Consider the following 21202-nt stretch of genomic DNA (forward strand, 5'->3'; position numbering starts at 1 on the left):
CAGCAAGATTTAGCTATGCTCTAGTTCAACAGCAAGTTCTGAAGCAAGCCTGTTATACAAGAAGTCACACTAGATGATCATGAACATCCATTTTGGACTTAAATCTATGAACCTTAGCATGGATAAGGCCTAAATCTACAGGCATGTGCGTATTAAACTGCTGTATTGATCACACACTAGCATGTGTTAAAACTTCAGCACATCAGCTATATTTGCATTTTTTTCAAAGTATCAGAAACAATTGCACATCGTAGGCTAATTTGCTACATTTTAAATCCTGTCCCTTTTTTATAATCTTGGGGTTTACTTTTTGGTTTTTAGTTTTTTCTGGGCCAAAAACCTTTCAGACTGGTTGAGTTCTTTTTTTTTCTTTAACATATGACTTAAAAACTAAAACAATTCAATGGATGTGCATTTTTCTAATTTTAAAATAGTTACTCCTCAGTAGAGAACTTGTAACTACATTTTAGCCCATACTTAAATTTGTACAGGCAAGATACAAACTCATTAAGACAGAGTTTGCAGTTGTGTCAGGATTTTTATTGAAACTATGTGAGGTTGTAATATATATGAGACAATGGGCTATTATAGCACTGCAATAATAAATGTGGCATGATTTGTAATGAATATTTTCTACACCTAGGTTTCCAACTTCAGTAGAAATAGCTGAATCCTCTGCCTTCTATATACAAATACACAAAGATTAATATTTGCTTAAAATAAATGTTTAGTTTGGAAACAGACGGAAATATAAAGAAAATACTTAACTGTACTCTAGTGCCTTAGTGAATCACCACTCCCTTCTGGTCAGGCTGAGCCTTGCACTGTGTCCTCTCAGCCCAGCTGGGTGCTTAGTCGGCCCTTTTGGTTTGAATCTATACAGTAGCACATCCTTGGGATAAGGACGTTAACTTCTATACCTCTGTGCAAGGGCCTCCCCTTATATATAGTGGGGGGCATGCTGGCTGGTCCTTGCCTTCAAGGATCTTGGAGGCCCCCTTTGATCCTAACTTTCTGTTAAAGGGGAGTTAAGGTGACCCAGGCCCATCCACTGCACTGTCTGCAGCTCAGGGCCGTTAAACCAGGCAGGCAGAATCAATCCTCAGCAATTCTCCTGCTGTGCCCATAGCTCCTGCTTACGTCTAGGCTTCTTCAAATACATTTGCAAGTCTTCACTCACCACTGAAATGCAGATACTTCTGTAATACATTCAGGATTAACATGCAGGTCTTGTTGTAAATCTATAGCACATCACTGCTATGTGGTAGATACAGCATCTTAAGTTAGCAATTAAAGAAAAAATTGACCCAATTCACTAATATTACCTACTGCCAAGGAGAGAGTTCTGGGACAGGGAATCACTTTGATATTTATTTATATTGTATTAAAAATATCCATGCCTTTTAAAATAACTCTGGGACAATCAAGCTGTGCAGATATCTAGACTGTGTAACTGCCTCCTCCTGTTACCTCATCTTCCCTTCCCCCAAGGGCTATTGTTTGTTACTCTCACTGGTTGCATCTTGTTTTAAATTCAGTCCTGACCCTGCTTTGAGAGCTGCAAAGACAGATCCCTATGCTCAGAGCCCCATTGAAGCCCCTGGGGCTGTGCACAGGTGGAGGTGTCTGATCACATGCAGTACATTGCAGGATCAGAATGTGGACTATAAGTTCTCTGGATAAGGAACTATCTTCCTGTGTGCTAATACAGTTCTAGCATATTGGGACCCTGATCCTGACTGGGTCCTCTAGGTACTACAGCGATATGAATACAGATATATGATACCAGGCTTTAATGCCGATTAACCAAAGTAGTTATATTTGATTAAAAGGCCTATGCTGACAGCCTTAGGTAGCATGTCAGGAAAGGGAATGCTCTGAAAAAACAGCCCATCTGGGGAGTAAAGTGGGAGGTAGAAAGACTAGTTTACAGATGCTGCGGCTTAAAATACTTAAAGCAGTGGTTCTCAAACTTTTTTTTTCGCAGACCACTTGAAAATTGCTGAGGGTCTCGGCGAACCACTTAATGATCTTTCCAAATGTTGTCTGTACTGTTAGCTAACTATTATAAAACACTTTGGATAAAAGTGCTATATAAAAAAATTAATAGTTAAATTTTTTTTGTTCTAGAAATAAATAGCACACAACTCATATTTTAATGTCAGTAGTGTTACCTTTCTAATGTGATCGATGTGCCCTCTCTCCCCCACCGCAGCAGCCCCCGAGCTGGAGCTGGGAAGGAGGAGGGTCTCTGCCCTGCCACAGCAGCCACAGAGCTGGGGCCAGGAAGGAGGGCTGGAATTGGAAAGGGTTCAGAAAAGGGCCACAAAAATTATTAGGGATATAGAACGGCTTCCATATGAGAAGAGATTAATAAGACTGGGACTTTTCAGCTTGGAAAAGAGGTGCCTAAGGGGGGGATATGATAGAATTCTATCAAATCATGAGTGGTATAAAGAAAGCAAATAAGAAAGTGTTATTTACTCCTCATAATACAAGAACAAGGTGCCACCAAATGAAATTAATAGGTAGCAGGTTTAAAACAAGCAGAAGAAAGTATTTTTTCATGCAATGCACTGTCAACCTCTGGAACTCCTTGCCAGAGGGTGTTGTGAAGGCAAATACTATAACGAGGTTCAAAAGGGAGCTAGATAGATTCATGGAAGAAGGTCCATCAACAGCTATTAGCCACGATGGGTGGGAATGGTGTAACTAGCCTCTGTTTGCCAGAAGCTGGGATTAGTTGACAGGGCATGGATCACTTGATGATAACCTGTCTGTTCATTCCCTTTGGGGCACCTGCCATTGGCCATTGTTAGAGGGCAAGGTACTGGGCTTGATGGTCCTTTGGTCTGACCCAGTATGGCCATTCTTATGTTAGGATAACAATCTACTAGTGTGTCTAGCTAATGGAGTTATTACTTTGGCTCCAATGATAGGGATCTGTACTCTGGAGCTGAAGGTCATAGGTTCAAGTCCTGCTGATGACATGTCGTTTGGTCACCATAACTGCTGTATAATTAAAGGATACTTAATAATGTAACTGGTGTGACTCACAAGAACACGCAGTGCATAGCTAAACCCAGGAACATGTAAGACTTGGCATTTCCCATGTGTATGGTGTACTCTTGCAGCCATAACTCAAGGGTCACTTCTGTGGTAAGGTTCTTTCTACTGCAGTAAGGTGGACTGTGAATGCTGGGTGAAATTCTCACTCCCTGTGCAAAGTCTGAACAAATAAGCTTTCTCAGGGGACCAACGCAGAGGTTCTGTGAGATGCAGCCATCACTCTCCAACCGGAAGGCAGGACCATGTGACACTGAGGCAGCCACTTTGCAACCACCAGTCCAGTGCCTGAAATAGTTTCTGTGTCCCACTATGCCCTCCCTCATCCTTTTGTAGGATTTGTAGCTAGATACTCTGTGTAGTTTGGCCACACTCCATTACTTCATTGCCTCCCCAAGAGCCTGCTAGGGCATCCTGTGCAGTGGGCCACCCTGTACCGTAATGCCATCACCTGCAGAGCGCTCTGGAGTTCCTTTGCAATACGCTTCATGTTGTCTCGAGCAGTGGAATGGTGTCATCTCTGTTGTATTCTGTCGCCTCCTTAGCCGCGTCGGGAGAAATATGACTTTCACACATGGTGAATAAGAATCCTTGGTAATCAGCTCTTTTACAGAAATTGCAGTTATTTATTTTAAATGCTCTATTCTGCCACACACGATCTACATCCTGGTATTCACTGCCACGACTAAATAGAGCTGAAAGTAGCTGTCTGCAGGAGTATGCAGCATTACTTCTCTCATATTGATAACCAACCGGTTTCCAACCAGTATTACTTGAAATCGAAGTAATCACACAGGGATTCATTTTAGGTGTGTTTCTGAGGCTTTCCTCTTTGCTAGTAGGATCTTCAAATGTTGGAACACTTTGCTATTTCTCCATCTTTTTTTTTTTTTTAAAGTCCTCAGTGCTTAGGAAAACAAGTCAGTGCCGGGTAATATTTTCCCCTTCCCATGATGATGATGGGAAATATTTCTACTGGAGGAGATTCATTTTTTTTTCTCCCTGTCCTAGTGTGTGTAGCATGTGAGAGACATTATTATGGTCCTGTAGGCTCATACTGTAATTACTCACTGTTGCTGTAAAGTATACACTCATTGGAGTATGAGGCGTACAGAACATGACATCATAACTTAACTTGTTTTGCAAGTTTCCTCCACAAGGGCAGAGTAACTTTTCCTTTTGAAATGGCTTCCTAATGTGTATTTTTCATCTCAGAGCTACACTTTTTTTCTTCTTATCTCATTGGTGGTACAGCCCTGCACACCTCAGACTAGCTGAGAAGCCCACTTCTTTATAGACTAAAGATCAAAGGGTTAAAGGATGCCAGAAAATAATCCCTCAATTTATGGGAATCTGTTTCTTAACATATTTTGTAAATGAGGCTATGATTTGAAATACAGTAGTACAAGTAATTTTGTTCAGTAGTTTCTTTGAAAGAGAACTGGAATTTGTCACACTTTTCTTCCGTCTGTAACTATCAGAATGAAGTCCAGTTCCCACTCTTTGGTGCTATTTATTTTTTAAAAACTTTTGCTTCTGATTGTACTGACATATTAATAATTTCTTTTTGAGGAAAAAATTAGTCTTTGTGGTGGAAGGGGGGAAGAGAGAGAGACACAGACAGGATAGGGTGGGATAGCTCAAAGGTTTGAGCATTGGCCTGCTAAACCCAAGGTTGTGAGTTCAGTCCTTGAGGGGGCCATTTGGGGATCTGGGGCAAAAATCTGTCTGGGGATTGATTCTGCTTTGAGCAGGGGGTTGGACTAGATGACCTTCTGAGGTCCCCTCCAACCCTGATATTCTATGACTGCAATGTATTTGGAAAATAAAATATGGCAACAGAACAGCTGGAGAAGTCTAGCTGGTGCCTGGCCTAAGGTTTTGAAAAAAGACTGGGACATGGATGAGAGCTAGCTGGCTAAAGCTCAATCCAGACAAGACTGAAGAGGTTCTGGTAGGTTAGGGGAGGCAAGTGGAAGATGTGGCAAGAATGATCCCCGCACTATTAAGTGAAGGGTGGTGGTGGTGCCCACCCTTTGTGAACTGTGCTTCTTGATCTTTACCTGCTGCCTGTTGGTTTCCGGAGTGCTAAAGTTTTGTTTTTGACCTACGAAGCCCAAATGGTTTGGGACTTTCAATGCCTTATTAGTGTCATAGATTCCAAGGCCAGAAGGGATTACTGTGGTCATCTAGACTGACCTCCATAGAGCCTGGACAATTCCTAGAGCTTATCTTTTAGAAGAACATCTAATATTGATTTTAAAATTGCCAGTGTTGTCGAATCCATCGTGACCCTTGGTTAAGTTCTTCCAATGGTTACTTACTCTGTTAAAAATGTGCACGTTATTTCCAGTTTGAACTCGTCTAGCTTCAACTTCCAGCCAAGTTGGCTCTTTATATCTTTCTCTGTTAGATTAGCCTTAGGATAGCCACTCTTCTCATCCCATAATGACACAGCCCACCTCTCCCCAGTTTAAAAGAGAGGGGGCTGGCAGCAGAGTCTTCTCTGTGAGGGTCTAGCAACCTTGCAACCAGCCTCTCTGATTCATCACTGCAGGCTGGGTCTTTGTGCTGCAGAGAGTGGGAGAGTCTTGACTGGGGGGGAGGGGGATAAGGCTTTTGTGAAGGTGGAGAGCTTTTGGGGAATCTTTGCTGGGACTTATTTTTTTTTTTTTTGGGGGGGTAGGATCTGTTGTTAGCTAATGATTATCTTGTTTAACTCTAAGTAGGATATCCACATTCTTAGCTTGTTAATATTTTAATAAATTTAGAAAACATAATAAAATGCATATATAAATCTCTTGTTTAGATTGGTCATGCCATAAATGGAAATGCTGTTTAGAATATAATTGAATTCATAGTAATATGAAAATGAGCTGTGGGAATTTCCATAGTCCTCTCTTCTGGCCACTTGGCTCTTAAGCAAACAGCATTTACACCATTTGTTCAGGATGGTCGGTTGGCATAAACCATGCTGAGAGACATGGGGAGGGCGGGGTTGGGGGGAAAGACACCCAAGCCTGTTTGTCAAACATTTATCCCAGAGGTGCCCTGTTTTGCAAGGGACTCCCCCTTCCTTTTTCCCCAGCTATGTTGTCATGGATGTGTTCACGCACAGGTCCTTCTTTTCACGTCTGACCTTAAAATATTGATGTAACTGTCAGTAGATGAGTGACGTGAATGTAAAAGAAAAGGAGTCTCTTTTTCAAGAATTAAGAATTGAACTGCACTTCGAAATCCTTAAAAAAAATTTTTTTTTCGAGGGTGGAAGGACAGATAGTTACATTGCTTAATGCAGCACTGGAGGTGCTCAGATACCACGGTGATAGGGGTGATATAAGAACCCGAGTACTATAAGATACAAAGAGTGTTTGGCTGAATCCGTGTTCCACACCCGATTGAGTAAATTGTCAACTTACAAACTTGGCCTTAGGGGCCAAATTGGGCCCATATACTATGGAGCTGTGTTGGAGGGAGGTGCCACCCTCTGCAATTGTGAAGATTTCCTTGATGGTGGGGAGTCATAGCCTTGCCTTTTCCTCACCCCTTTTGGGGTGCCAAATGTCTGGTAGTATTGAGCCGGCCTTGTGCTTGAGGGAACTATAAAGGCTGCAGCTGAGGCAAACTCCAGGATGCAGGCACAAGAGAAGCCAAAGTTCCTTATGCCCTTGTGCACCCATATGAGGTTGGGTTGCAGGAACAGCCCCAATGTGGGCCTAAGGGCCAGCATTAATGGGGTTACACAATGTATGAGTGCAGAAATTGGCCCTGTATTCCTCGCTCTAAATCTCATCTGACTGTAAAAATATTTATTAACTGGGTGCAGAGTACTTGGAGAGGAGGGTAATTTTGTAGACTACTGTAGTTGGCGGGAACAGTTGAAACCTGTTGACCTTTCACTATGAAACTATTGGACAGGATAGTGCTTCAGTGTCCCACCTATTCCCTGTTTGCATTTGGGCACCAATTCAACACCCAAACTGGAAAAGTTTTATAGGCAAACATTATAAAAAGTGGCAGTCTTAAGTGCTGCTATAAACACAAAGCCTTACCTGAAATAGCTCACTCCTTCCAAACACTGCGTATTTCACGACAACTCTTGGTGCTTTACCTGTCTGCAGATGATATTAATAGAGAATAATGCACTAGGTCAAGGATTACTAATTTGAACAGCTCAGTATATGAGCTGACCATTCTTTGTTGGCTTACTAGTAATTTTTCTTTTAGAGCTGTGGTTAAATATGACTTTTGACTTGTGCTGAAAGATTAAGTAGGATAGCCATTTAAAAAGAATTCATTTAGGGATGGAGTTTGAATATGGTTTATCTTTCATGGCATGCAATCACAGCTGGAGTAATCTGTATGGGGAGACATTGCAATGGGATCCAGAAAGCCCGGACTGTTTGCTATCTTGAACTGTTCAGTAAAAAAACCCTGTAACAGAGAAAGGGAAGGCTGAATAATGTTATCAACACCTATATTGGCATTTTAAAAATTTAAACAAAGTCATTTTTAAAGACGTCTGTAAATTGTTGGCATAGAGTAATTCAGTAAAAGAAATTTACTGTGAAGATAGGGCCCACTACAGAAGCTACAGAGAAATCCGTCAACTCTTGTACTGCAGAATAAATTTGTCATCTTGTTTGTTTTGCAATTTCAGGTAACTTATAAAAAATCTTTGGCACTAGGAGGTGAGTTTTCTAGTTTTCTTGGGTTTAATCTTTACTGATATGAAATATATGTAGAAACCACTTGTCCTCCATCTGGAGATCACTTTAGTAATAGCACTATTTGGTGCACTATGTATAACCTGTATAATGGGTCCATGGAATTCTTAATATGCTAGCAAGACTAAAGTGGGTGAGATAAAGTGAGTTTGTAAAAAGTGTCAGGCAGTATTATAGCTCTTTGAAGACTTTGGCTAAAGACTGTTGTTCCCAGAAGTAAGAGTTGACATCACCTGTTTTAAGATGATGCTTGGCTCCCAACTACAAAGTATGTATATTTTATGTATACATATAGGCATACTGCATACTTGGTGTTTGCATGTTGAAGGATATTTGTTGGGGTTCTTAGGAGCTGGAGAGCAGCTGCTCCACATGACACACCCTCCTCAGTATCCATGATGCTCCCCTTCTTTGCTTGCGATTCCGCTCTGGAGAAAAGGAGGAGGAGTACAAGTGTGGAGGAGAGTAGACTGTGGCTACATAACTGCTTCTGGGAGGAGCCCATGGGTACAGAGGGACCAACTCCCTATGCAAATTCCTCCATACAATGAAGCCTTGGGCTTTGTGGGTTTCTAATTCTCATGCTCTAGGTCTCACAAGAACAGGAATCTGTCCCACTTGAGGGGGAAATACTGACGTAACTGTGAAGTGAATTTTCAGTGTTCTTTTGGGTTTTATTTTGGGAGAAGATGATTTCTCTCATAAATATAGAAAAACAATTTGCATATCAAATTTGTTTTAAGAAAACAGCTGCTGAAGTTCTTGTGAAGATATCCTGGTACAGTAAGGGAACAGAAGGGTGAACTGTCTGATCTTGAGTTTGAAAGCTTCACTCACATGTCACTAGGTGTCCACATTCTACTCAGGAGAGAGCGTGAAATAAGAACTGGAGAGAACCAATTCAATGGAAAAAAAATGACTATAAGCTGGAGCAGAGAATGGGCAGTATGGAAAACAAATATAGAAAGTCTGAAAAAGGAGCAGAGAGGTGCCAGAGAGAGGGGATAAATTAGTCATGTATGCTGTGTATAAGCAACGGATTTATGCCAGCTTAGATTTTGTTCTTGTATCACCTTATCACTATTCAGAACCTCTCAGGTAGAAAAATGTTTTGTTTCTATTTCTAAAATGAATGTCTCTTGGGGAAAATATTGATTCATTTAAGTACAGGGATGAAGTAAATGTCCTCAATTTTGAATTAGTTTTGAGAGTCACCTCCCCTCCCCAAAATTGCCTTGAGATCTTCAGAATCTCAGACTCTGAGACATTCACCTGTCCAGAATTAGAATAGTTTGTAGGCAGCTTTTGGTTAACACACAATAAGAATGTTACAGGATTAACATACAATAAGAAACAGTTGTGTGATGTGCCTCTTCATAATCACACGCAAAGCTGTCCCAATGAAGAGAGGAAGGACCACTGCTGCTTTGGCAGGGACTTCCTTTGTGGTTTACTTTTCACAAGTAAAATGTGCTCCATAACTGCATGCCTTTCAATTTTATGAAACAGGTTGCTGGGAGAATCTGATAATTAAACATTTTCTTAACTTAATTTCTGTGGATGAAAGGGACCTTCACTGACTTTTGTTGGCAATTCTCTCCTTTCCCTTTGTCTTTTTCCTCCTTCCTTCCACTTTTGCAGAGCCACCAACCAAATACCAAATCTCTCAGCCAGATGTGTACTCAGCACTTCCAGGCGATCCACTTAAGTTACGTTGTCAGTTGAAAGATGCCATCATTTGGACTAAAGATGGAGTCCAGTTGGGGCCTAATAATAGAACAGTGATTAGTGGGGAATACTTGCAAATTAAAGATGCTGCACCCAGAGATTCGGGCCTCTATGCTTGCACTGCTGTTAGGACTACAGAAAGTGATACTCTATACTTCATTGTAAATATTACAGGTGAGTGAGCTGAACACAGATCTTTCATGTAGTAGTAATTTTCAGTATTAAAAGTGCTATATGAAACTACATTCTGTTCTAATTTGAAGAAGTCCAGTGAGACACAGAGTAGGATACACAGAATAGCCTTTCATATAGTGAAGTTTCTAATATTTTCCCCTTGAGCCAGATCCTGAAAAGGTGTAAATTGGCATAATACTTCATTTACTTCAATGGCCCTATGCTGATTTACACCAGCTGAAGATGTGACCCTTTGCTTTATGTGTAAATTAGTGGATTAGATTACACAGAGTGACCACAATGATAAAACTGGCTGTGTAATGTATTTAAATGATATGATTTTATATGAGAAGTATAAGCATATCCTAGAACCAACCACGCAGTTCTGCATGTTGCTGTGTTACCTGCATCCTATAATCTGTCTAGTGACAAATCATTCCTGAGACAATTAGAGATTTTAAGAAGAAAAGAATCATAATTGGAAAGAAGGAGATTTTCTGTAATTAGCAGCCTTGCTTTGAAATCTTTACAGCAATTTCAGGATTATTACTCAGTTTTAATAGGTTTTTCAAGAATAATACATATTTTATGATAGGGTTTGCTGCTCATTTAACTTCTGCACATTTAAAGAAAATCTAATCCAGATGTACCTTGTTTAGGTGTTCTAAAGTGTAGGAAATTGTGTGTGCTACAAAATGCATCGTATAAAAGATATGATCATCTTTAATATGCAGATACTCTTTCATCTGGAGATGATGAAGATGACAATGATGGCTCAGAGGATTTTGTGAATGACAACAACCATATGAGTAAGTAACAACTGGCTGCTGGAGGTGACTGGCAGGATCCATGTGGAAAGTAGTTGCTTTCTAACCTTTTGCACTGTCAACTACTTGGCTTCTTGGCTCTTAAATGCATGTGATATCAAATAGCAATAACTTTTCCCAACTGTTTTCTCTGTATAACGTATTTCATGACTCTGGAACATGAAAATAAACTAACATCGTTGCATACCCAGTTTGTTTTACTGGTCTGTTCTTTCTATCTTAGCTTATCATTAACTTTTTAGTAGTTTTCCTTCTTCCTAAATTAAAGTTAACCATTTTTGTGTTATGGAGTCCAATTTGTAAACTATCATCCTCTTTCACTTTCTGCTCTTGTGTCTGATTTGAAGTTTAAAGAAAAATAATCTGTTTGAGAATGAGTTAATTAAAAGGTGGTTTGGAACTATTTTTAACTGAACCTTAATGGACCAAATCCTGCAGCCTTTACTCAGGCAGAAGTTCTACTGGAAATAATTAATGGACTTGGAGACAATGGGATTTATTCCTGGAGTGAGGACTGCAGGATTTGATCCCATAGAAAGCACTTTCTCTAATTAGTCCAACTAAACTTGAACATTTATGCTACTCAGTTAATGTGAAAGTGGGTTAAGAGAATCTGAAACCTATGTGGACATTAAACTTCCTTCCCTTTTGGTCATTTAGAGAGTTATTAATATGGCCTAAATGGATCAATCACTAGGAGCAAAAATATATTCATACTGATATCTTATGTGGCTTCACGGAATTATTATCAAAGCCTTGTGGATTACTGGTAGTGTGCCATTGTGCACACTTTTGTAATATCACTGACTTAAAGAACATACACTGTTACATTTCACATTAACTTACTTAAAGATCATGCATTAGAGGTGTCATATTGTTACAGTATGAAGCAGTCAAGCAGTACATTCATTCTTCAGGCTGCTTTGTAATTAGCTCTCCCTTGGCATATAATACGCTGTGAAACGTTAGATGCTATTTAAATTATATAATTTCTTAGCTGACTGTTTGGCCCCTGCCATCTGTCAGTGCGATTAACCCAGTCTAATTCACAGGTGCATCTTAAAGTGGCCGAGATTAAGCAGCTCTAGGCTGCATTGACAAAGGAATGTGGTGGCAAGGATAACTGACAAGTTTGGAAAAGAGACATTTCCTTTAAAAACAGAGTTTCATAGTCAAAGCTGGTGAATATAGCAAATGCATGAGAGCATAATTCTGTGTTGCGTGTTTTAGGGAACGTCCATATTTAAACTACCATCTTCAAGTTTGTTTTACACTTGCTGAAAAGATTTTTGTGGCATTTTTTAACAAGTTAGTCAATACAGTGGAGCTTCTGAACCACACTAATAACTGTGGGAGAGACATTTGATGGAATGAATTTCGTGAATGACTAAAGTCAGCAAAGAGGCAAAGTCCAGACTGCTGCCTCACAAAAGTGCTTTGTTTGCTTATTTAACAAGTTTAATTTACTACTATTATTTATATGTTCTGTAGTGTATTTTGCCACAGTAGTGACATTCTTGTAATATGAGTCTTCATTGTAGGCCACTGCTAACTCTGCTGAGAAGAGGGAGAAAGACCGATGATTTTAGGATGTCCAGATTAGCAAGGTTCATTTGCATTCTTGCTGCTCAAAATGACACTGATGATGTAACCTTAGACTTTGCATATTAAAAACTCATTTTGTGTAGCAAAATAAAAGTTTTTTTAATTTTTAGGTGTAAACACAAAGAAACAGAATCTGTGATAAGACAGACAACTGTTAGAGTTCTCTTTAATAAGGTTTTCACAAACTGCTCTGCCGGCCTGCAAATGGAAGCTCTAGAAAGACACTTCTCCTAGGTCGTCTTCCTGGTTCTTGCAAGGGTGGGGAAGGAAATGGCTGCAGCGCCTTCTCAGGAAACCAAACCTTGGCATTCTCAATCCTGGATGCTTAGAAATAAAGCAAACATTTTATGTGGTTTTATTCACTACTTTTAAAAAATGTCTTTTAAAATACTATTTATACGTTTCTTTGGTTACAAATATATTTTGTATGGCCAAAGTTTTCAAATGAAGCCACCTAAATCTGTAGATAAATGCAGCCTTATTTCAAAGGTGCCAAGAACACACAACTCCCCTTGCCGTTCGTGGGTGCTGCAAGTGCTCAGCAGCTTTGAAACCAGGCTGCTTTTATGTAGGTGACTAAACATGGATTTAGGAGCATAAATGTAGGCAACAAAGTTTGATCATTTTGGCCTATGTGCATTTTTTTAAGTGAAGGGCATGCGTAGCGTATATCATTCTGTGTTTGGTATCCTTACATGTTGACAGATATTTGAACTGTCAGAAAACAGTGGGGTAGATTTGTCCCAGACAGTCTCCTAAATGGGTTTCTATTGCTTCCAGCATTTGTTTAAGTGATTAGTGGCGCTGGGCTGAATGTACTAGAAAATAAAATCCTCTCTCCACGGAATAGCTTTGGTGGCAGTTCAAGCTTCCCCATCACTGACCTGACAGTCTGCCTCCATCCTGGTTTTGAGGGCCACCTCTAAGGGCTACAAGGCTATTGGTCACAGATGCTGATTCTGGGCCCAGTCTTGCAAGTCATAAAATGCCTCCTACATGGTGCTGAGCATCCTCAGCTTCTCTTGGCCTCAATGGGAGTGCATTGCCACCATTTGCTGCTTGGTCACATCATGTTTTAGCTCTTTGTGCTCATTGCTGAGAATGCTGACGTGAGTATCAGTTGGAATGATTTGTGTGATGTGGATGCTTGTCCACAAATAACTGGACTGAGGCCCCCAACTGTCATTTCACATGGACCACTGAACGACCATCAGGCAGGTCACTTCTAACTTGGACTGAATTCTAATATATGAAAGGCATCATATCCCAACGTAGTCCTGTGAACATCCAGTTCCTCCCTCTCCATCTCCTTTTAAACCATTTCCTTTCAGTTAAATAGTAATATATTGGCATAATGAGTGTTTGTTTTAAAACAACCTGTATTTAAACCTGAAGTCTTCCTTTTGAAACTTGAAGAATATCCAGAAGCATAAGCCATATAGTTATAAGCTATGTCTGTCTATAGGGTGATAAGTGATAAAAAGGTGCAAACAATCAAACTGCAGAGAATAGAAACCCTCTCAAGGGAGCAGTGAAAATTGGATGTCTAGTAGAAGTGGTCTTTAAGTAAAGGTCAAATTCAATTGCGCTGGAAACCTTCGGGATACTTTGAGGTGGTCACTTAAAGCGGGGTGTTACCTGCTGGAGGTAGTTTTTAGACAAGCTTCAGTGCAGTTGACGTCTTTTATATTTGTGTTTATTGGATACTTTTTGTAGGACTTTGCAAATCCTGAAGCAAAAGGGTCCTCTACATTGTCTAATTTCAAGTTTGCATGTTTGGGATTTGCCTGATTAGCTTTAATATGTCTGTAGTCAAGGGCAGAGCAGGTCAGCAGAATATTTTCTTAGCTAACATGACTTCTAAAAGTAATCAGTAATTCTCACCAGTTCATCTGTGAACTTTAAACTGATGTACTGTAACTACCTGTATGCATTTAAGTGTCTAGTTAGCAAAGATCATATGTGATCAGTATCGTTCATAAAAAGATCCTGCGGAAGTATTAACGTATTGAGTCTTGGTTTTAGTAGATCTGTGTAGAAGTGCGGACTCACCCCTGCAGCGCCTCCTGCTGGTGACTTCCGGGAATTAACTCGATTTCCAGCCCGGAGCACCCTTTGCAGGCCAGTGATCCACTACTGCTTGGACCCCCATGTCCCTCTCTGGACTCTGGTGCCCTGTTAACTGGGATGCTGCCCCATGGCAGTAACCCCTTTCCCTCAGGTCTCCCCTCCCCAGGAAACCCCCACCCACTATCCCATCCTCACCTCAGTATATAGCGACTGCCATTCATTGTCTAGCCCCCACGCCCTGGGGCAGACTGCAGCATCAGCCTATTCATCACTGGCAAGGTTGGGTTTGGACCCGCTGACTTTGCCTACCCCTGAGCTGCCCTCTGTAACCCCCAGTACCTGTTGGCCTTATACTAGGCCAGGCTTTTCAGGCTGGAGCTCCCCAGCTCCTCTGCCTTTCCCTAGCCCTGCTCCACTCAGGTACCCTGTCTCTAGCTCCTTGCAGCCAGACCCTTCTTCTTCTACAGGCAGAGGGAGACTGCCTGGACTTCTGGCTCACAGCCTTTTATAGGGGCCAGCTGGGTCTGACTGGGGCATGGCCCCAGCTTAGCCTACTTTCCCTCAATCAGCCCAGGCTTCTTGCCCCAGCCACAGCCCTCCCCTGGACTGCTTTAAGCCCCGAAGGGCAGGAGCGGGTAACCACTCTGCTACAATCTGGTTAAAATTATTTTTCCGTAAACTAGTAAAAAGCACAATTGGTCAGAAGTTAATCTAGAAAGGAAGAAAAGCTGCCTTTTTCTTTGATAATTTCTTCTCCTTAATAAACCAAAACAAAATGAAGATGGATATTACAGGTCTGTAAATGCTTCTGTCTCTTTCTTTTTATTTCTGGTTTAAAAAAAAATTGGCATGTTGCTAAAATATTTCTCAATGATTGTCTAAGGAAATACCTTTGAAGGATTGATTATTAACACGAAAACATATGTCTTAGTGCAGTAGAAATATACTAATTAACTAGAAATCTAATTGCCCAAACCGGCATTGTTTTTGGGACCCTTCTTCCAACTAAGGTCTGGATCCTGATTGCCTTGGTTCCACTGTGCTGGGAGGAATATTCTGCAGACAAGCCTCCCAGGAGGACTCAGTCCAGCCCAGTAAATTGTGACATGACAATATGGAAGGGGGAGGAGAGTCTGCAATTATGGGGTTCCACTGGGTAGCTGCAAACCTTCTGCGCACACGAACATGCACCCGCTCTCTCATGTTGTATGCTTGAGTCAGTGCAGGCCGTGGACTTGACTACAGCCCATGTGTAATCATTAGGCTTGGCAGAATTTGATTTTTACTTTTGATAATTTCGATGGATCATATTAATATTTATTTTGAATCTTTTTCCTTTTTATTGATTTTAAAATTTTCACAGTTGCAGAAATTATCGGGAGGTTAGACAATAATTATTTAATGACAGTAGATGCTGTGGTTCAAACACTCAAAGCTTTACAACTGTTAAAACACAAATTTTGAACATCACATCAAAAAATACAAAGTAAATATCCTTAAAACAAACTCTGATAAACTCTCAAGCAGATGCTTATTTTTAAAAGTTGATTATTTTCGATGGAAATATTTTTTCATTGGTTTGTGTGTGTGAAATCAGTGTTTCCTGACATTTACCAGTAAAAATTGAATCCTTCCAAGTCTAGTTATAGTATTGGCATGTGAAGCTGCTGGGTTGGTGCTACACACATGGTAGGAAGGACTGCATGCACTCAGCTCTCTGTAGGTACTCAGATATCTCAGTGAGGAGCCCAGAATAAATAAATGGCCAGGTAGGTAAGTGGATTGCTTGTGAAAATCAAGTTTAATCTGACTTCAGGAATCATGGATTTGGCCCAGTGAGCATATCTGTTTGATCACATTGCGCAACCTTGTTGAATATGTTTAATGGTGTGGAGAAAATATTCTTTTTATGTATTAGTACTTTAATGTAATTCTCCTTTTGCTTGATGTAGTTTTAATGTAATTCACTTTTTGGTAAATGAAGTAAATTCCTTTAGTCTTACGACTTCAATTTGTTGAAGGAGCCTTTGGTGTATAAGGGAAATACTGTTTTTAGCGGATAATTTTAATGGTGTTTTCCTCTGCATCTTTATTCACTTTGGATCATTTAGCAATTTCTTGGTCCTGCAGTTTAATTCCAAATACTTACATGTTACCTGATCTTATGTTTCAACTACATGTGCAAATTTACTTTGCTTTTCTAGTTCATTAATTTTAACACTAATTGCTTCTGCAGGCTAAAAAAACCCCACTTATCGTATCTAGCATCATTTTAAGACTTGCTTTTGGAATGTTTTTCTTTATGGAGGAGAGGTTGTTAAATAAATTATTTCTCTATTTCTGTCCAGTTGTATTTTTATTTTGATGGGGGGGGAGGTCACAGGATTTCTGAGCTTTTACCAATTGTAAAAAGTGCTATAAATATTTGAAGAATGGAAGAGTTTATTTATAGTGGAGTGCTAGACTGTTAATGAAGGAAATGAAGCAGGGCTGTGAGAAGTGGAATTATTTTTCTAGACCCCTTTAGTCCTAAAAATTCCATGCTAATCTGATTGATTTCAGGAAGAAGCCATTGTAAAATAAATTAATATTTCCTACTGTTAAACAGCTATTGATTTTTTTTTAAACAGGTAAGGTGGCTTAATTAAAACTGTGTTATGAAACCACTATGCAGTTTAGCCCAAGTGGTACACACTCTGCTTGCGACAACTAGATCTAGTGTAATAGAGATGTTAGGGCAGTTCAAAATGGAGTTGAACTGACAGTGTGTGGGAAACTGGTACTGTGCATGGCTTATATAGACAGTGCTAATAGACCTCCATGAGTCATGGGCATCAGCTATTATCTATTTATCTATGCGTGTGTGTGTGTGTGTATATATATATAAAAAAACATGTAATTTTTTTTCCAAACGCCGCATTCACAGGGTAAAAACAGACTGGTTTCAATTTTTTTTATCACATTTATGATTTTGGTACATGATATATTAAGGGCCCACTTTTTAGACACCAGAAGCCATCTTGCACATATGCACATATCACATTTATTTATGTGTGTGAGCGCTGACTGTAACTACAGATGGAAATGAGTATCTGGAGGTCTAAACATCCATTTGAGTGCAGTAATGATAGTCATCCATGTAAATGTAGGCTTGCAGATATGTGAGCATTTTTGTACAACCACATTGGGCTTTTCTATCCACTGAAGTTTTGGTCTGAAGGATCTTGACAAACTCATGACAATGAAGAAATCCAAAGGTTGCAACTTTGTCCTTGTATCATCCATTTTTTAAAAATCAGGTAACCTTTAATACAGATGCTGCCAAATTGTGGCTGAATGCTGCACACTCTTCTTCCCATCCCCTCCCCTTCCCCCCCCCCCCCCAAAAAAAAAAAAAAAGGCCATGTCCTGATGAGAAAGCAATTTTGCTGACTTGAGTCTGGCTCTCCTCCAAATCCATAGTGAGACCACCACTCTGCAAACCCTACACAGCAGAGTGTTCTTGGACAGGGTCTGCCTCTTGCTATTGGTGTACTTGACTGATTTGGCCACCCGCATCTTCTCAGATAATTCATATTCCTGACATGGGAAGTTCTGTTAACTGAGCTGTGGCCAGTCAAAACACATATGCAAAAATGAATTGAGTCCAAATTTGCCCTTTGGCATGTAATGTCTCCCACTTTTAGATCCTTGTAACTTCTGAGACTTGGTGAAGTAAATTAGAGGTATAGTTCTCTTAACCATAGTGAGTCAGCAGCAGAACTGTGATTAGAAGTCAGAAGCATGTGGCCCCCACTCATGTGCTAATTCTAAACGACACTGTCTCCCACCGACAATTCTTGCAAAGCCAAAAATGAAAACTTCTGGCAGTGGGAAGGGAGCTCAGAACAGTTTGTAGATACTTATTGTTGAATATTTAATTTTTGGAAACAGGAGCGCCCTACTGGACACACACTGACAAAATGGAGAAAAGATTACATGCAGTCCCAGCAGCTAACACTGTCAAATTTCGTTGCCCGGCTATGGGAAACCCAACACCAACCATGCGATGGTTAAAGAATGGAAAAGAATTTAAACAAGAGCATCGCATTGGTGGATACAAGGTAAGATTGCATTTTATTATATTGCCATTTCTCATCTGCAGTATGGGTCTGATCCAAAGCCTATTAAAGTCAATAGAAAATCTTTCAAAGGACTTTAGATCAGGCTTTGAATCACAAAAAGTGTTCTAAAGAAAATTAGTTCATCTTGCCTTTTTTCTGTCTATTTTGGCCATTATTGAGCTTGCAAGCTCAGTTTTAAAACTTTTTTTTTTTTTAACAGATTCAGTCTCAGAGAATATAAATATATTTGAAGATACTTTTGAGGGCTTATTTGGAAAACTAAGAGAAAAATAACTTTGCAGAACATGTTTTTTACAGATCAGATCTTAGCAGCCCAAGCTTTCACCTCTAGTATCCTGGAATATTCAGTGGCATTGTTAAATACAACAAACTACATTGGTGATTACGGAGAGTTTAATGAACGAAGGGTCGGAAGTCAAAAGTTATTATTTTCTGTGGAGTTTATGGTCTGTGAAACTGAAATGGGAAGCAGAGTTTGAGGGAAAGTAACAGCAATTAGTTACTTACTTACAAGGCTTTGTTTGAATTTTAAATAGTTTAAGATAAGAAGTTTCAGTCTCAACTAGTAGTTACTGATTAAAAGGGAGGTTTAAGGGGGCCAGGTAGTGCACTGGTATAGTGCACTAACCTTTAACCTCTGGAGCAGGTCAGATCAGAAGTCAGAATTTGGTCAGGGTATCCTAGCCTTTGTTGAACATGAATTTGTTCCTACACCGGATTGAATGTGTTTGAGGGGAAGTGTCTGTGCAAGAATCATAATTTCCACCTTGCCCCACAGCTCCAGGCCAGCTCTAATCCAGCATGGCATCTGCCACAGCCATGCTGCCACTGACTTCCTCAGACACTTCTAGAAATCCCACCCCGGCAGAAGAGTTTCCAGACATGCGCAGGAGGCAGTAGTCTACATTATGGCAGAATCCTTGTCTCCTCCCACTCCCGCCAAATCTATATACTGGGACTGCACAGTAGGGTCTTTAACGAATGGGAGGATCATGGCATTTGCCTTTAGCTAGTCTCTTCTCCCCTGCCTTCAAAAAAAAAAAAAAAAAAGCAAAGAAAAAAAGTTGTGATCTGCACACATAAGCAGATGGGAGCATAGAGGAAGCCTTCATTATGGGTGTATTTACAGGTAGACTTATGTAAGGAGTTTACTCGTCCTTAGCACAATCTGTATCCAATTCACGTCAGCATCTCCAGACAAGCTTCTGAAAATTGCTTTGATAAGGAAATGTCTTCATGGATGCAGAGACTTTCTTGAGCATCTAATTAGATTGTTTCATATTTCTTGAGTTGAGAAGTGAATATATTGATTTTGAGTCGTAAAACTTCTGAATTCAGTTTGATTTATGAAATTTAGTGTAAGTAAGCGTACAGCATAACAATGCCAAGGAATGTGGTAAATACTTGTTTCACTTTCTCAGGTTTTTTCCTCCTTTGTCCTCTGGATTCATCATTTAAGGTATTTTTTCCTAAGAATTGAGAGAGATTAGCTTAGCTTTTTGTCCTGGCATTTCATTCTTCTCCTACTTTGTACCTAACACTGTAGCACTTTTTATTTGAGGATCCCAAAGCACTTTCACACATATGAAATAGCTGAGAGAAATTAAATTACTTACTCAAGGTGACACACTGAGATAGGGCTCGTATACATTACCCACAGGATCAGATATTCTAGACATGATAAATTGACCACCGAGCACTCTCCTCTTGACTCTGGTACTCCACCAGAGTGAGAGGCGCGGGCGGAGTCAACGGGGGAGCATCAGCTGTCAACTCACTGCAGTGAAGACACTGTGGTGAGTAGATCTAAGTATGTCGACTTCATCTATGTTGTTCACTTAGCTGAAGTTGTGTAACTTAGATCGATTCCCCGCCCCCCATGTAGACCAGACATTAGAGGCAGAGCCCTGACTAGACAACAAGAGCCCAGATGCCCAGCTCCCTGCTCTAACCACAATGTACTTCTTCCCTACTCAGATTGATGTAATCTTATTACTGCTTTACAGGCTAAAAGATTAAGGTGCTTTGTCTTGAAATGCCCTGCTGTAGCAAGCACGCATATTGCCTCACATGCTGTTGAGTCAGATCATCCCTATTGCAAAAATTTGTTTCCCAGGGCTAAGGAAGTCAGATTCTAGGCTCCCCTTTTTCTTTTCTACCCAGATACCTGTAGAAGGTATCAGTTTTTCCAGTATTTGCATTTCCACAGAGTTAACTCCCAGAAAATTTCCCTAAACAAACATTGTTTCTTCAAGAGTTTTCAATCTGATTTGCTTACTCCATAAATTACTGTTCCTTATTAGTGTACACTTGGCAACACCTTCTGTCTTTCATAGTACTATAGTGTGTTAGTGAATAGGCTATAATTCGGTGGTTTACACCTTTCTTAGAGTTGTTAGAAACTGAAGCCAACTAAGAAACAATTAATCCTGTCTTGGAGCATAACAGTAGCCGTTTTTCAGTACTAACATTGCCATTGTTTGAACACTTTGCTCCATGTGAGGGGGGGGACATAGATATCTAGCCTAAAAATATTAAGTGGGGTCAATTAAATTTTGATCACGTGTATAAAAATATATGTAAAAAATGCATATATACCACCCACCCACACAAATCACAAACACGTATTTTTGAAGCTGATGTAAGACAAAATAAAGTATATTCCTATAAGCTTAAATCATAAAATATCCTACCCATTTTAAGATTAACAGAAGGAAAAAGAGGGCAGTATTATGATTTCTCATAGCAAGCATATATCAAATAAATGCCTCCAGATCATTTCATATTCATCATTGTCCTTCAGTAACCAGTCTTCCTACTTGCCATAATTATCTTAGCCTAGATTATGACTGTGGTCCTAGTAAGCAGAGTAAATTGTGCT

The 21202-nt window shown here is 40.0% G+C and overlaps 1 protein-coding gene across 10 annotated transcripts in view; it reads left to right on the top strand.

Moving 5' to 3' along the window:
* Positions 1 to 21202, top strand: part of FGFR2 (fibroblast growth factor receptor 2) — a 135800-nt gene that overhangs the window by 43311 nt on the left and 71287 nt on the right. For 7 of the 10 annotated variants that reach the window (XM_050958964.1, XM_050958969.1, XM_050958970.1 and 4 more), the window contains exons 3-5: positions 9435 to 9695; positions 10430 to 10504; positions 18131 to 18300. In XM_050958964.1, the coding sequence (XP_050814921.1) occupies positions 9435 to 9695; positions 10430 to 10504; positions 18131 to 18300 (506 nt within the window). The remainder of the gene's footprint in view (positions 1 to 9434; positions 9696 to 10429; positions 10505 to 18130; positions 18301 to 21202) is intronic. The other 3 variants (XM_050958973.1, XM_050958971.1, XM_050958972.1) reach the window with 1 other exon arrangement.

This window comes from Gopherus flavomarginatus, chromosome 6 (assembly GCF_025201925.1).
Source record: "Gopherus flavomarginatus isolate rGopFla2 chromosome 6, rGopFla2.mat.asm, whole genome shotgun sequence".
Lineage (NCBI taxonomy): Eukaryota > Metazoa > Chordata > Testudines > Testudinidae > Gopherus > Gopherus flavomarginatus.